The sequence below is a fragment of the Polyergus mexicanus genome, unplaced genomic scaffold (genome assembly GCF_030449975.1).
Source record: "Polyergus mexicanus isolate NDT 795.1 unplaced genomic scaffold, iyPolMexi1.0 SCAF_20, whole genome shotgun sequence".
Lineage (NCBI taxonomy): Eukaryota > Metazoa > Arthropoda > Insecta > Hymenoptera > Formicidae > Polyergus > Polyergus mexicanus.
The window spans coordinates 4,270,728-4,282,282 of NW_027223340.1; the positions used below are offsets into that span (position 1 = coordinate 4,270,728).

General features: G+C 28.5%; 3 protein-coding genes across 5 annotated transcripts; all 3 read right to left on the reverse strand.

Moving 5' to 3' along the window:
* Positions 1-74: 74 nt before the first annotated feature.
* On the reverse strand, positions 75-3,327 carry LOC138941666 (phosphotriesterase-related protein-like). Its single transcript, XM_070311509.1, has 6 exons — positions 3,091-3,327; positions 2,079-2,266; positions 1,302-1,454; positions 792-956; positions 477-700; positions 75-238 (listed from the first exon to the last, which is right to left on the reverse strand). The coding sequence occupies exons 1-6, from the start codon at positions 3,297-3,299 to the stop codon at positions 98-100; spliced, it is 1,080 nt and encodes a 359-aa protein (XP_070167610.1). The 5' UTR covers positions 3,300-3,327; the 3' UTR covers positions 75-97.
* A 553-nt stretch (positions 3,328-3,880) lies between these two features.
* Positions 3,881-6,781, reverse strand: LOC138941664 (phosphotriesterase-related protein-like). Of its 2 annotated transcripts, none has more exons than XM_070311506.1 (7): positions 6,692-6,781; positions 6,133-6,292; positions 5,488-5,634; positions 5,236-5,403; positions 4,785-4,949; positions 4,466-4,686; positions 3,881-4,267 (listed from the first exon to the last, which is right to left on the reverse strand). In XM_070311506.1, the coding sequence occupies exons 2-7, from the start codon at positions 6,245-6,247 to the stop codon at positions 4,133-4,135; spliced, it is 951 nt and encodes a 316-aa protein (XP_070167607.1). In that variant the 5' UTR covers positions 6,248-6,292; positions 6,692-6,781; the 3' UTR covers positions 3,881-4,132. The 2 variants fall into 2 exon arrangements, with proteins under 2 accessions (XP_070167607.1, XP_070167606.1); XM_070311505.1 differs by having other exon boundaries at positions 5,488-5,678.
* A 174-nt stretch (positions 6,782-6,955) lies between these two features.
* On the reverse strand, positions 6,956-11,530 carry LOC138941665 (ras-related protein Rab-7L1-like). Of its 2 annotated transcripts, XM_070311508.1 has the most exons (7): positions 11,138-11,530; positions 10,674-10,706; positions 10,224-10,320; positions 8,625-8,681; positions 8,144-8,385; positions 7,636-7,716; positions 6,956-7,038 (listed from the first exon to the last, which is right to left on the reverse strand). In XM_070311508.1, the coding sequence occupies exons 1-7, from the start codon at positions 11,271-11,273 to the stop codon at positions 7,016-7,018; spliced, it is 669 nt and encodes a 222-aa protein (XP_070167609.1). In that variant the 5' UTR covers positions 11,274-11,530; the 3' UTR covers positions 6,956-7,015. The 2 variants fall into 2 exon arrangements, with proteins under 2 accessions (XP_070167609.1, XP_070167608.1); XM_070311507.1 differs by lacking the exon at positions 6,956-7,038 and having other exon boundaries at positions 7,392-7,716.
* Positions 11,531-11,555: the final 25 nt, after the last annotated feature.

Genomic DNA, 11,555 nt, shown 5'->3' on the forward strand with positions numbered 1-11,555 from the left:
GAAGAAAGTACATTTAAACACCTTTCACCAATTTATGTTTTATATAAAAAATCTATAATAGAGCTTTACAACCATCTGATACGATCTATCCAGCAAATTATAGATTAAGCCGGTTAAGCCACCTGTAAGGATTTTCATTTCTTATAAGAATGATGTCTTGCAAATCAAAATATCTTTTTAACATGTTTGGCACAACATTCTTTGTAATGTGAGCAAATCCAAGTCCGCCGAAAGCTGTCTGAGAAATTAATAGAATAATTTCAGGCGTTTATAGCTTATAACTAATTCTGCCTCAATATCGGGTTAATTCCAATTTTAATTTAAATTGTTTATTATTTAATCTTTAAATTAAAGATAGAATATAATAAGAAGTATTAAAAAAGATTATAAAATTAAAGAGGTGATGTGCCGAGATAAAAACAGAATTGTGTAAGTGATGAAATTTATTATGTGTAAAAATGTTGAAAAATACATACCAGCCTATGCTTGGTGTGAATATCGTGACTCATGAGAACTCGTTTCAGTTTATTATCTTGCTTTAGCAGTGCAATAAGTTTGATACTCTGCGCATCTGACATTATATCAATGAATGGATTAAACTGATAGAAAGAAGACTCCACACCAAACTGATCAAACTGAATGTAACATTTGGTGTCATCGATGAATTCCATTAAATCCTCTTTGCATGACATCATTGTACCTGTTAAATTTATTTAATTCATATATCAGCAATATTTTCTATATAGACAAATTATTTTAAAGTTAATAAAAAAAAAATTCGTGAATCTTACGATCCATGTGAGACATAACAAATTCTGTAGGCTGTCCACCTGCTTCTTGATAAATTCGCATTACTTCGATAAGTGGAATTACATCTTTTTCGGGATGAAAACTCACGGGATAACGATATTGCCCTTGAAACTCGCCAATTGCACGAAGAGCACGTTTTTCAAAATCTAAAATATAAATATAATACAAACTCTCTCTCCATATAATAAATATAATATAGTTAATATAGTTTTCGAATCTCATATTTAAACGCAATTATCAATCTATATTTCATTTGTAAATGAATCACATTGTTCGAATATATCTCTGTAAGCCACTGTATATAATAAAAATATAAGAGAAATGTTTTAATAGATATAATTTTAATTAGATTTATTATTATTATTATATATATATAAATGAGAGAGACTGAGATATATATTTCGCAACTACCTTAAAATAAATTATAATAACGTTATAATTGTATATTTTCTACATATATATTTTTTTCTCTTTTATATGTAAACGTGTACCTAGAAGAATATTGCCGCCATCTGCGATAAATGCTGGCTTCACATCGCGACAATTTTTACAACCATTTTCAAATTCATCATACATTTGATTATACATTTCCTCTGTGGTTGTAGTGCAAGACAATAAATTGGTTGTATCAGTAATATAATATCCTGAAAAATATATGATAATTAATGATATAATTAATGATAATATGAGAAATCGGAATATATTTATTTGTAACATATGAAAATATTTTTATTGGTCAATTGAGATAATTTAATTTATGAATAAGAAATTGATTTCAAAAATATGGGATAGATTATTATGCAAAATCTCATATATAATTATCGTACATTTTAGTAATGCATTCTAGAAGTTAATGAGTGTTGGACAATGTATCCCAAAGTGACAATTTTCGTATTAAAAATCATTGAGAATACATAGAAGTTGTGCATTCAATCACTGGCGAAAATATCGAGGATAATTCATATTTATCGCATCTTTTCAATTTTTACTGTAATAATATCTCTGTATAATTACTCATTAAGTAATAAGTTAAAATTTTATAAAGATTTATTTTTAAAAATTAGCTAAAAACGATATATAGTGTATTATTTATTTATATTTTTTAACATATGAAGAGTCTCTTATTTTTAATCCTCACCGCAAAAAATATTGACTCAACTTATATTTTCGCTGAGAAAAAACACGTCTCACGCGCGAAGGATTTAGAAAGATATTGTATATATATTATTATAGTATATATAGTATACACACTGTGTACACAGTCATACCTGTACCAATAATTATATTAACTTTCGTCTCCTCGCTAATCGATTTCAATAAACTAATATTGCGACTGGAACAACTGCTCTTCTCCACGATAGTTCCACCATTAGCTTCTTTAAATAACTTCACATCATCAAAAGTAGCAACTATTCCGTTTTCATCATTAAGCCGCAGATTATACAGATGGCTATATCTAATTTGTAATATATATTTTTCGTTAAATACATATTTACATATATTTTTCTTAATAATATTTATTCAATAATTTGCGGATGCGCATATAATTATAAGGAAACGTGTAAAAATTAAGATTATATGGATTTGTTTTATACAAAGTGGAATATTTCACAAAACATGTGTTGAGATGCATATTTCATTTTTTTTTTTATAAATAAAACGTTCTAAAAACAAATTATATATATTAAACAATAAATAAATAAGACATATACGAGCAAAATTTGGATGAAACAATTTTATTTTTAATTTTGTTTAATTACTAAAGACTGTAGGATGTTTCGACACTAACTTGTGTCTCCTTAGCCACACAAAAAATATTATTACTTCTAAACATAAATAGCGCGCGAGGCAAGATTAGTCATACCGCTAGGTTTAATCTATAAGAATATGTGACCGTCTACCACCACCGTTAACAAATTGTAATTGTTTCATCCAAATTTTGCTCGTATAGACCTTATTTATTTATTGTTTTGTTAAAATATAACGAGCCTATTTTTATTTGAGGTTTTACATATACGAACATTATGAAATTTGTAAAACATTGATCTAATTGTTAAGTTACATTTAAAATGTTACTTTATTATCATTGAAGAATGTCATATAAAAAAATTGACTTTTCTTATATTGATATTATAAACTTTTTTTTTTTTTTTGTATATTATTTCGACACATATCCACACAAACATCTATCATTTAAACATATATTATGAACTTGAAGTTTAGGACATGTACGTTTAGAGAAAAATTCTGAGATGCGAGAGATATTCTAATTTTACTTACGGATACTGCTTAACATATCCGAAATTCTGTAAAGAAGAAGATTTAAAATCATATATTGGTTCCGAAGAATGACTGTGGAGAGTGGAAAAATCGTTTACTAAGTACTCGTGCGTTAATGTTGTGCCGAGTTTGGACATTTTCATAGGTCCCAGTACTGCACATACCATAAAATACAAATAATAAGTGTTTATAAGATGGATAATTCGCATACTTGGGAGATCGCGAAAAATCGTAAAAAATTAGAAAAATATAATATTCTATGAATTATAAAGATAAAATATTCGACGGAAAAATATATGAAAATCCATATAAGAAAATATGTAAATACAATTTATTGCATTATATCTCATTTAATTACTTTAAAATTTTTCTTTACACATTCTTACCAGTTTCCACGTAGTTACCACTCATTATTGCTTTTCGTCTTCACTCAATTTTTTAAAAACAAAGAATTTATAATAGACGAGTTTATATTAAATGTAATCAAGTAAACTTTTTCAAACTATCTAAACTGAATGTTACTTGTTAGCTATTACTTGATATTCTGATCGTTAAGCTTCTTATGTAAACTCAACTGACATTGGAATACGTATTTATTTTGATGATAACAAGCACATAAATAACAGGTGAAGATACAAACTCAAATAAATCTTTCGACCTATATAATATGATTAGTATTTCTAATATATATATATATATATATATATATATATATATATATATTTGTTGTTTTATGAAATAGTAAGTCTTATATTATAAATTATTTATTAGCTAATAAACAATAAAATGTTTCAAAAATTAAATATGTCGTACGCGTTTGTAATTTCGAAATACAAAAGATGTGAAAAATTATTCTTTGTTATAGATATTAATTTTTATATCTTATAAATACAATACAAGTCATATTATTTTGAATTAAAAATACAGTTTTAGTGCGGAACAATAATAAAAATAAAAATTATCGTAGCAATCTACAAAGAATAATCAAAAAAATACAATGTTACATTATAAAAAACAATATAACGTTTATTGCGCAAATGGATTATTGCCGAGTAAACCATCTCTTTGGGTTTTCAACTGTTATTAATTCGATTTCTTCCATCGTGAAACCTTTATTTATCATAATTGGCAGAATATTATTTGCGATATGAGAATATCCATGGCCGCCAAAATGTACCTTAAAAATCAATAAAATAATTTCAAGCGTTTCAATCATCAATTTAACCTTAATCTTAATTTAAATTAACTTATTATTTAATTCTATAAATTAAAATTAAAATGAAACAAAAAAATGCGTTAAATAAAATTAAAAATTAATTCATAAAAGCAAAATTATAAATAATCAAATTTAATAAAGATATTAAAAAATACGTACTAGTCTGTGCTTCGTGTGAATGTCATGACTCATAAGAACACGGTGCAGTTTTCCTTCTTTCTTCAGACGTGTGATACGTTTGATACGCTGTGCATCTGATGGCATATCGACCGACGGATTCATCTGATAATAAGAACACTCGATACCAAACAGATCAAACTGGATGTAGCATTTGTTATCGTCGGCAAATTCCATAAGCTGCTCTTTATTGATTAACGTACCTATACAATTTATTTAATTAACGCATTTTTATAGAAATATTTTTGGTGTACAATCTATAATTAGAAAAAAAATAATAAAAAATGTCTATAAATTTTACGATCAATGTGGGACATGATGGCTCTAGTAGGATCTCCACCAGCCTCTTGATAGATCCGCATTATCTCCGTAGGTGCAGACATGTCCCTTCCGGGATGAAAGCTCACAGAACAATGCAATTGCGCTTGAAGTTCACCAGTCGCAGAAATAGCACGTTTTTCGAAATCTAATTACAAATACAGTATTATTTTAAGATATAATTTAATATGTTTATTATTAATTAATCTTAACTATATTTATTTTATTACTAAGCGAGATTTACTTTTTATAACGTAAAAGTATCGTAGTCTAATAAATTATATATGTCATTTTATTTTAGTTGCATTTCTTGTGCTTTATGGTTTCTTGTTTCCTCAATGTCTTGATATACATTTTTACATTTTTATATTTCATTCTAATAAATAAAAACACAAAAAAAAATATTTAGCAAGCTAGTATATATGGCTATATACCTTCAATCGGCCAAGTGCTGCCGACTTCTCCGATAAATCCAGCTTTTACCTCCAACCCGTTGGGACACCCCACGCAACTCTCTTCCAGTTCTCTATACATGAGATTGTACATTTCTTCTTTCGTTATATTGAGGGTCGATGCAGTTTGTGTGCTGGCAACATAATAACCTATCGAGATGCAAAATTATATATATATATATATATATATAACATTTAGAAATAATAATAATAATATAATAATAAAAAACATACCGGTCCCAGCGATCACATTAACTTCCATCGATTGACTAACATTTCTCATTAAAAGAATGTCACGTCTCAAACCATGGCTGCTGTTTTCAACAATGGTTCCACCGCCAGCTTCTTTGAATAATTTTACATCCATATGGACAGCTTTCTCTGCGTGGTCGTCATAAAATTCCAAATTACTCAAACTACTATATCTGAATCAATATATTTAATGTATTAATCATTTATTAATTTTGTAACAATATTTATTCATTAATTTAATTATTGATGTATAATTATAAAAATTATGAAGAAGTCTCATATATCAAACTTTATTATATATCATAATATTGAATGAAAAAAAAAATCTATATCTTTGCTATATTTTAAGTAAAAATGCTTAATTAAGAAATCCATTTAACAATAGATATTAATATATTTCAAAATTTTTCCAGAATGTTTAACGAAAACAAATTACATATGCAAAGTCGCTTTATTAACTCGTTAAAGAATATTATTAATATAATAATATCATTCTTTTATATCTCAATATTAATATTTAAAACTTTTCATCATCAAATTGCATGCACATTTTTTATTTAGTATTATTCGTAATATTGTAATTTTGAACATCTATTATAAAAATTTATATTTTTTTATTTGACTTACGGATACTGCCTGATATATCCGATATTCGCGAGATGCAGATCTTTGGAGAAATGTTTTTCGATGTGTTTTGGTGGTGGTATGTAAAAATTACGAAAATCAAGAGCCAAATGTTCATGCGTTAATGTTCTGCCGAGTTCGGATAATCGTATACTTCCTAGCACTGTATCATATAAGATATAATAATAAATAATTAAACATTTAATATTGTAAGATCTGTTTATACTTTTGCATTTAAAAAAAGATTATTATTATTTGAATAATGTTACTTTATGTGAAGAGAGATTCTTGAGCACAAAGTCTTATATTTTTATATTACTACTAATTATAATAATATGTTTCTTACGTTGCAAAAAATTGAAAGCATTCTATAATAACTCTATTGAGGCTTAATTTATAATCTGAGATTTGGGATTTTTTTCTTTTTATATAATCTAAGAGTTTCTTTGATACATGAAATGATACACAAATTTCATATGACAGAATTTATAAATACAATTTAACTGAATTTATTATAACTGTATTTATATTAGTACTTTTAATTTTTCTTAATTTCGCTTACCTGTTTCTACGGTAGCTGGAAAATTACCAGCCATGGTCACTCTATTTATACTTTAAAATAAAGAGAATTTCCAAGCAATTTAACTTGTATTCTATGTTCCCCGCCAAATTATAATCATGTATGCCGAATACACGTTCTAAAATGGCATATATATTAGCTTACTATTTTTTGAAATACAAGCAGCACAAGAATATAAACACATTCTACCAGTTATTATTCGCTACTGCTGTGACGTGACACACTTCGTAGTCAATCTAACTCAACTCTCAACTCACAGACATCGTCTCATTATTATCTTGCTTGACTGGTATTTTTAAATGCTGTTTAAACTCCTGATAATATATTATCTGTTATATACGAGTAAAAAAGCTTGTTAATATATGCATAACTAACATTGATAACAAAGATATCTACAAGACGTTACAAATACGAAATATTTCGGAAAATTCAGAAAACTATTTTAATTAAAAGTTGTCACTCTAAATACAATTATCTTAATTAAAAGGCTAATAATTATATATATATATATATATATATATATATATATATTTATTTATTTATAATTATTTTTCATATGATTCATTACAAAATCTAAATTTAAAGGAAAAAGGACGTGAAAGAAGTGATATTGACGCAGTTAATGGTAAACGTAAAAATAAGCAAAAAAATATCGTGTCGTATAAAACAAATATGTATTACAATATAAAAATTTGTAGTATATAAATTTTTCAACGAGATAATTGCAGTTTCACTTTTCTATCACGTGGAACATTTTATGGCTCCTTTATGTTCCAAGATTTTTTTGATTATTTATCTTGTCGTTGATACACGTGCTTCGTTCAACATATATATATATATATCTCCGAGTGATCATAAAATCTTACAATAAATATCCATTTCGCTCTATTTGCAGCAGCTAGACTCGTGTTTCAACAAATTCTTACTTTGTAATTTTATCGAATCGCGTACACCATTATCGATTTTTGAGCACAAAACCTTCTCCACCAAATAGCGCATCGCTGTATCTGGAAATTTTATAATATATAGCGCAATTAGTTCTCGACTTATTTATTTCGATTATTAGTCATAGAAGATTTCGTTTTAAATTATATAGCTTTTTCGAATGGATTTAAATAATGCATATAGAAAATATTTGTATACTATTTGCAAAATCTAGAGCATTCTCGATATATGTAATGTATATCAATGATTATATAAACTTGTATTACAATGATAGAATAATTAAAACTGCGCAAGATTAATGCAATAAAATGGAAAAGTTTATTTCCAAGCTCGAAACCATATCTACTTATCAAATAGAAATATAATATGAAAATATTAAAATATATATTAAATATCAAAGAAAATTTTGTTTAGAATATATAAATCGTGCGCGAAAGAAGAGATGATTTACGATTACGAGGATAAGTTTTCGATCGTTCGTTTACCTACCGACATTGGTATTGTTCTTCGCGGAGGTCGCATACCAGACGTTTATCTTGTTCTCCTTGCAGAACTTGGAAATCTGCTCGTCAGTCACAGCGACTGATATATCGCACTTGTTTGCCAAAAGAACGATCGGTATATTCGAGCCATCCGGAAGCGTGATCTTTTCCCTGAGATCGTACAGCCACTTCTTCATCGATTGAAAGGTCGCCGCGCGCGAAATGTCAAATACGAGAGCCGCGGCCACTCTATGTTAATGCAAATTAGATCAATGAACAAGAAGTCGGTCATTGATTTGAAATTTTCAATCGATCGGTCAAGTAATATAATCGTCCTAGTCTTGTCTCGACAAAGCGTATCATTAGAGATCAAAGCACACACAAATTATTCATTAATAATAATAAAATATTTAATATAGGGATAAAATACGTATAAAAATGTTGACTAAATCCAATTGAATAAGAAGAAATATTAAAATCATATTTACGCGTATTTATAATAGACCCTCGTCATGTATCCGAATCTCTCGTGACCGGCGATGTCCCTGAAATATTCGGAGAATAAAATTATTGTTTTTTTCCTTGTTTCTATAGTAATTTGGCGAGATTAAGAAAAATTTCGAGAGACCGCAAAATATAGAAGCTTGAAAAAGGATAATAAAATAGCAGGGTTGGGAAGTAACGCGTTACTTGTAACGCCGTTACCGTTACAGTTACTTTTTTTCGGTAACTGTAACGGTAATGGCGTTACAAATTTTATTTGTAACGGAAAAAATAACTTCGTTACATTTTTCGGTAACGAGTAACGAATTTAACAGTTACTTTTATCGTTACTTTTTTCAAATTTTTTGATTTATTTAAGATATTATTCTTGCTATTGTGCGTGATAAAATTTTTATCTTAACTATAAAGCCGTAAGCAAATCGACCAATTAGCATTCTTATTATGTTGTAAAAATGCTTGAATGTGATTGATCAACTTATGGCTCTTGCAGACCAGTGCGATGACGCGACGCGCGATATCCAATGAGAGCTTTATCTTTTCGGAAAAGCAGAGCTCTCATTTACTACCAGTTCTAAGTACCTTGCAACGAAAATTAGAAAATCTCAATAAATCTGACCTTATAGATTGCCATTCATTAGTTGAAGCTATTCAGCAAGGTTTAAATAAAAGGTAACTTATTAATTTGATTAATACATATGTTATTTAATTTTAAATAAGGATTTAATTGAAAAATATTATTTTATTTTAAACTATTGATTCAAAAGTATTAATTTCAATAAAACAAACAATGTCGCTTAATTTACTATATTTGATTTTAAATTTCTTACAATATTTGAAACAAAAGAATTAATAATAGCAGCATGTTTACATCCAAAATTTAAGTTAAACTGGTTAACCGGAGAAAAAAGAAAACGTGCTGAAAATTACTTGGAGGATTTATTGGGAATCCGATCGACTGAAAATTCTTCAAAAGCTGGAAAATCTGACGATCACGATGATTTTTTCATTTTTGAGCAAAAAACGGTGCAAAATGAATCTGAACAAGAAGAATTGCAACGGTTTTTAAAATCAAATAATTGTAATATAGAAATGTTAAACGACTATCCAAAACTTAAAAAACTTTTTATTAAATATAATACAGCTCTACCAAGCAGTGCATCTGTAGAAAGAATGTTTAGCATCGGTGGCTCTGTATTAACACCACAAAGAGGGCATTTAAATGATGATACTATGGAGCAACAAATTTTATTAAAAATTAATAAAAAATTTCGATAAAATTTAATCATTTATTTTGTAATAAACCTTGAATGAAATCTTGCTTACAATTTTTTAAAAGTTTTTCTTATGCAAAATAATTTATTAGTTTGTATTGTAAAAAAGTAACGGAAATTGTAACGACTCGTTACTTTTTAGTAACTGTAACGGTAACGAGTTACTTTTTAAAATTAGTAACGAGTAACGGTAACGAGTTACTTTTTAGAAAAAATAACGGTAACGGTAACGAGTTACTTTTATAAAGTAACTTTCCCAACCCTGTAAAATAGTAAGATATAGATAAATTGTGCTTGAAGAGACTACCGTACCATAGCTGCAAGTTTATTTTAGTGTGCGGATCCCAATCGAGTGTTTTTATCGCAAAATCGGCGCCTATGGTGATCTTGTAATTCGAGGAGAACTTTCCTGGAAAAGATAGTTAGATACGGTGTACATGTACAGTGACGTCGACGACGCATGGATTTTAATGATGCAGATGTAGTATCATAGTGACAGCTGTATACGTTGACATTTTAACGCACGTGTCTTTAAAGCAGATAAGCCGACTTGCACGCATTTCTCATTTTCTCATTTCTCTCTCTCTCTCTCTCTCTTTAAACGCGCTATTTCGCGATCTCTTCTCTCGCGATCTTCTCTTATGCGCGAACGCAATATACATCTACGTTTAATGTTTTCAATAACGAGAACTTTTTGCGTGCGAGAGTGATTCTGATTGACAAGAAATCGGAAGCGGAAAATAAGAAATTGTTAATTTTTACCTTCAGTGTATCTTCTGACCAACGCCGTTTTGCCTGAAATAAAAAGCCTCTGTAAAAATTATAAATTCAATGAAAGTCCATTCTATATAAAAGCGATTTTTACAAAATTCTGTGTAAACGATTTTAAAGTATTATCGTAAATATGTACAACATATACAAAAAATTGTGTACAAAGATTTGTAAAGTTTTATAAAAATTTTTAAAACTTTGTAAAAAAATTGTACGAGCTTTCCAGATTGCATAAAGAAATACAAAATCAACTTTTACATAATTGATAAAATTAAAACGGATAATAAAAAGATTATCGAATATTTTCTTGTGTGTGATATATACTCTTCTCTTTCTCTTATCACTCGGATAAAAATTTTAGATTTGTCAAGTAATGATATACCATATTATGTGTGAATCATGAATTTGAATGCAAACAATCGTTTATCGATTACGAAACGACCGTGGCAACTCACCGACACCGTAATCACCGATGACGAGGAACTTGAAGAGATGTTCCTTGAAGTGACCGAAATGCGACAGCACGGAGTCCGATTCTCTTCTGGGCCTTCGCAGGATCATGCTCACCGTTCGATCCGTTTGCCGCATCATACACTGTGCGAGAAACTTGTACTATCTTGACTCTTGGCTCGACAGTAAGAAACGACAAACTGAAGGGGAACGAAATAAACAATCGACCCCCGTGGGTCGACATCGTCTTGCTCCCCTCTCGGCAGCGTCTCAATTTTCGTATCAGTGATTATTTTCCAATGTTATCTTGCTTCGTTGTAAACATGTTATCGTTTCTCGGACATATTCATGTGTATTTTATTTTTAATATAAATTCTTATGGGATTAAGTTAAAAATTTTTAATCGTTTTGTTCCGCTGGAAA

Coding starts and splice junctions, on each gene's coding strand:
- LOC138941666 (XM_070311509.1), bottom strand. CDS start 3,299: ATGCGAATTATCCATCTTATAAACACTTATTATTTGTATTTTATGGTA. Junction 2,267..3,090: donor GGATATGTTAAGCAGTATCC/GTAAGTAAAATT, acceptor ATTACAAATTAG/ATATAGCCATCTGTATAATC. Junction 239..476: donor TTCACACCAAGCATAGGCTG/GTATGTATTTTT, acceptor TTAATTTCTCAG/ACAGCTTTCGGCGGACTTGG.
- LOC138941664 (XM_070311505.1), bottom strand. CDS start 6,725: ATGGCTGGTAATTTTCCAGCTACCGTAGAAACAG. Junction 6,293..6,691: donor TCCAGCTACCGTAGAAACAG/GTAAGCGAAATT, acceptor TATATGATACAG/TGCTAGGAAGTATACGATTA. Junction 4,268..4,465: donor TTCACACGAAGCACAGACTA/GTACGTATTTTT, acceptor TTGATTTTTAAG/GTACATTTTGGCGGCCATGG.
- LOC138941665 (XM_070311507.1), bottom strand. CDS start 11,273: ATGATGCGGCAAACGGATCGAACGGTGAGCATGATCCTGCGAAGGCCC. Junction 10,707..11,137: donor CATCGGTGATTACGGTGTCG/GTGAGTTGCCAC, acceptor TTTTTATTTCAG/GCAAAACGGCGTTGGTCAGA. Junction 8,682..10,223: donor AAAATAAACTTGCAGCTATG/GTACGGTAGTCT, acceptor CGAATATTTCAG/GGACATCGCCGGTCACGAGA.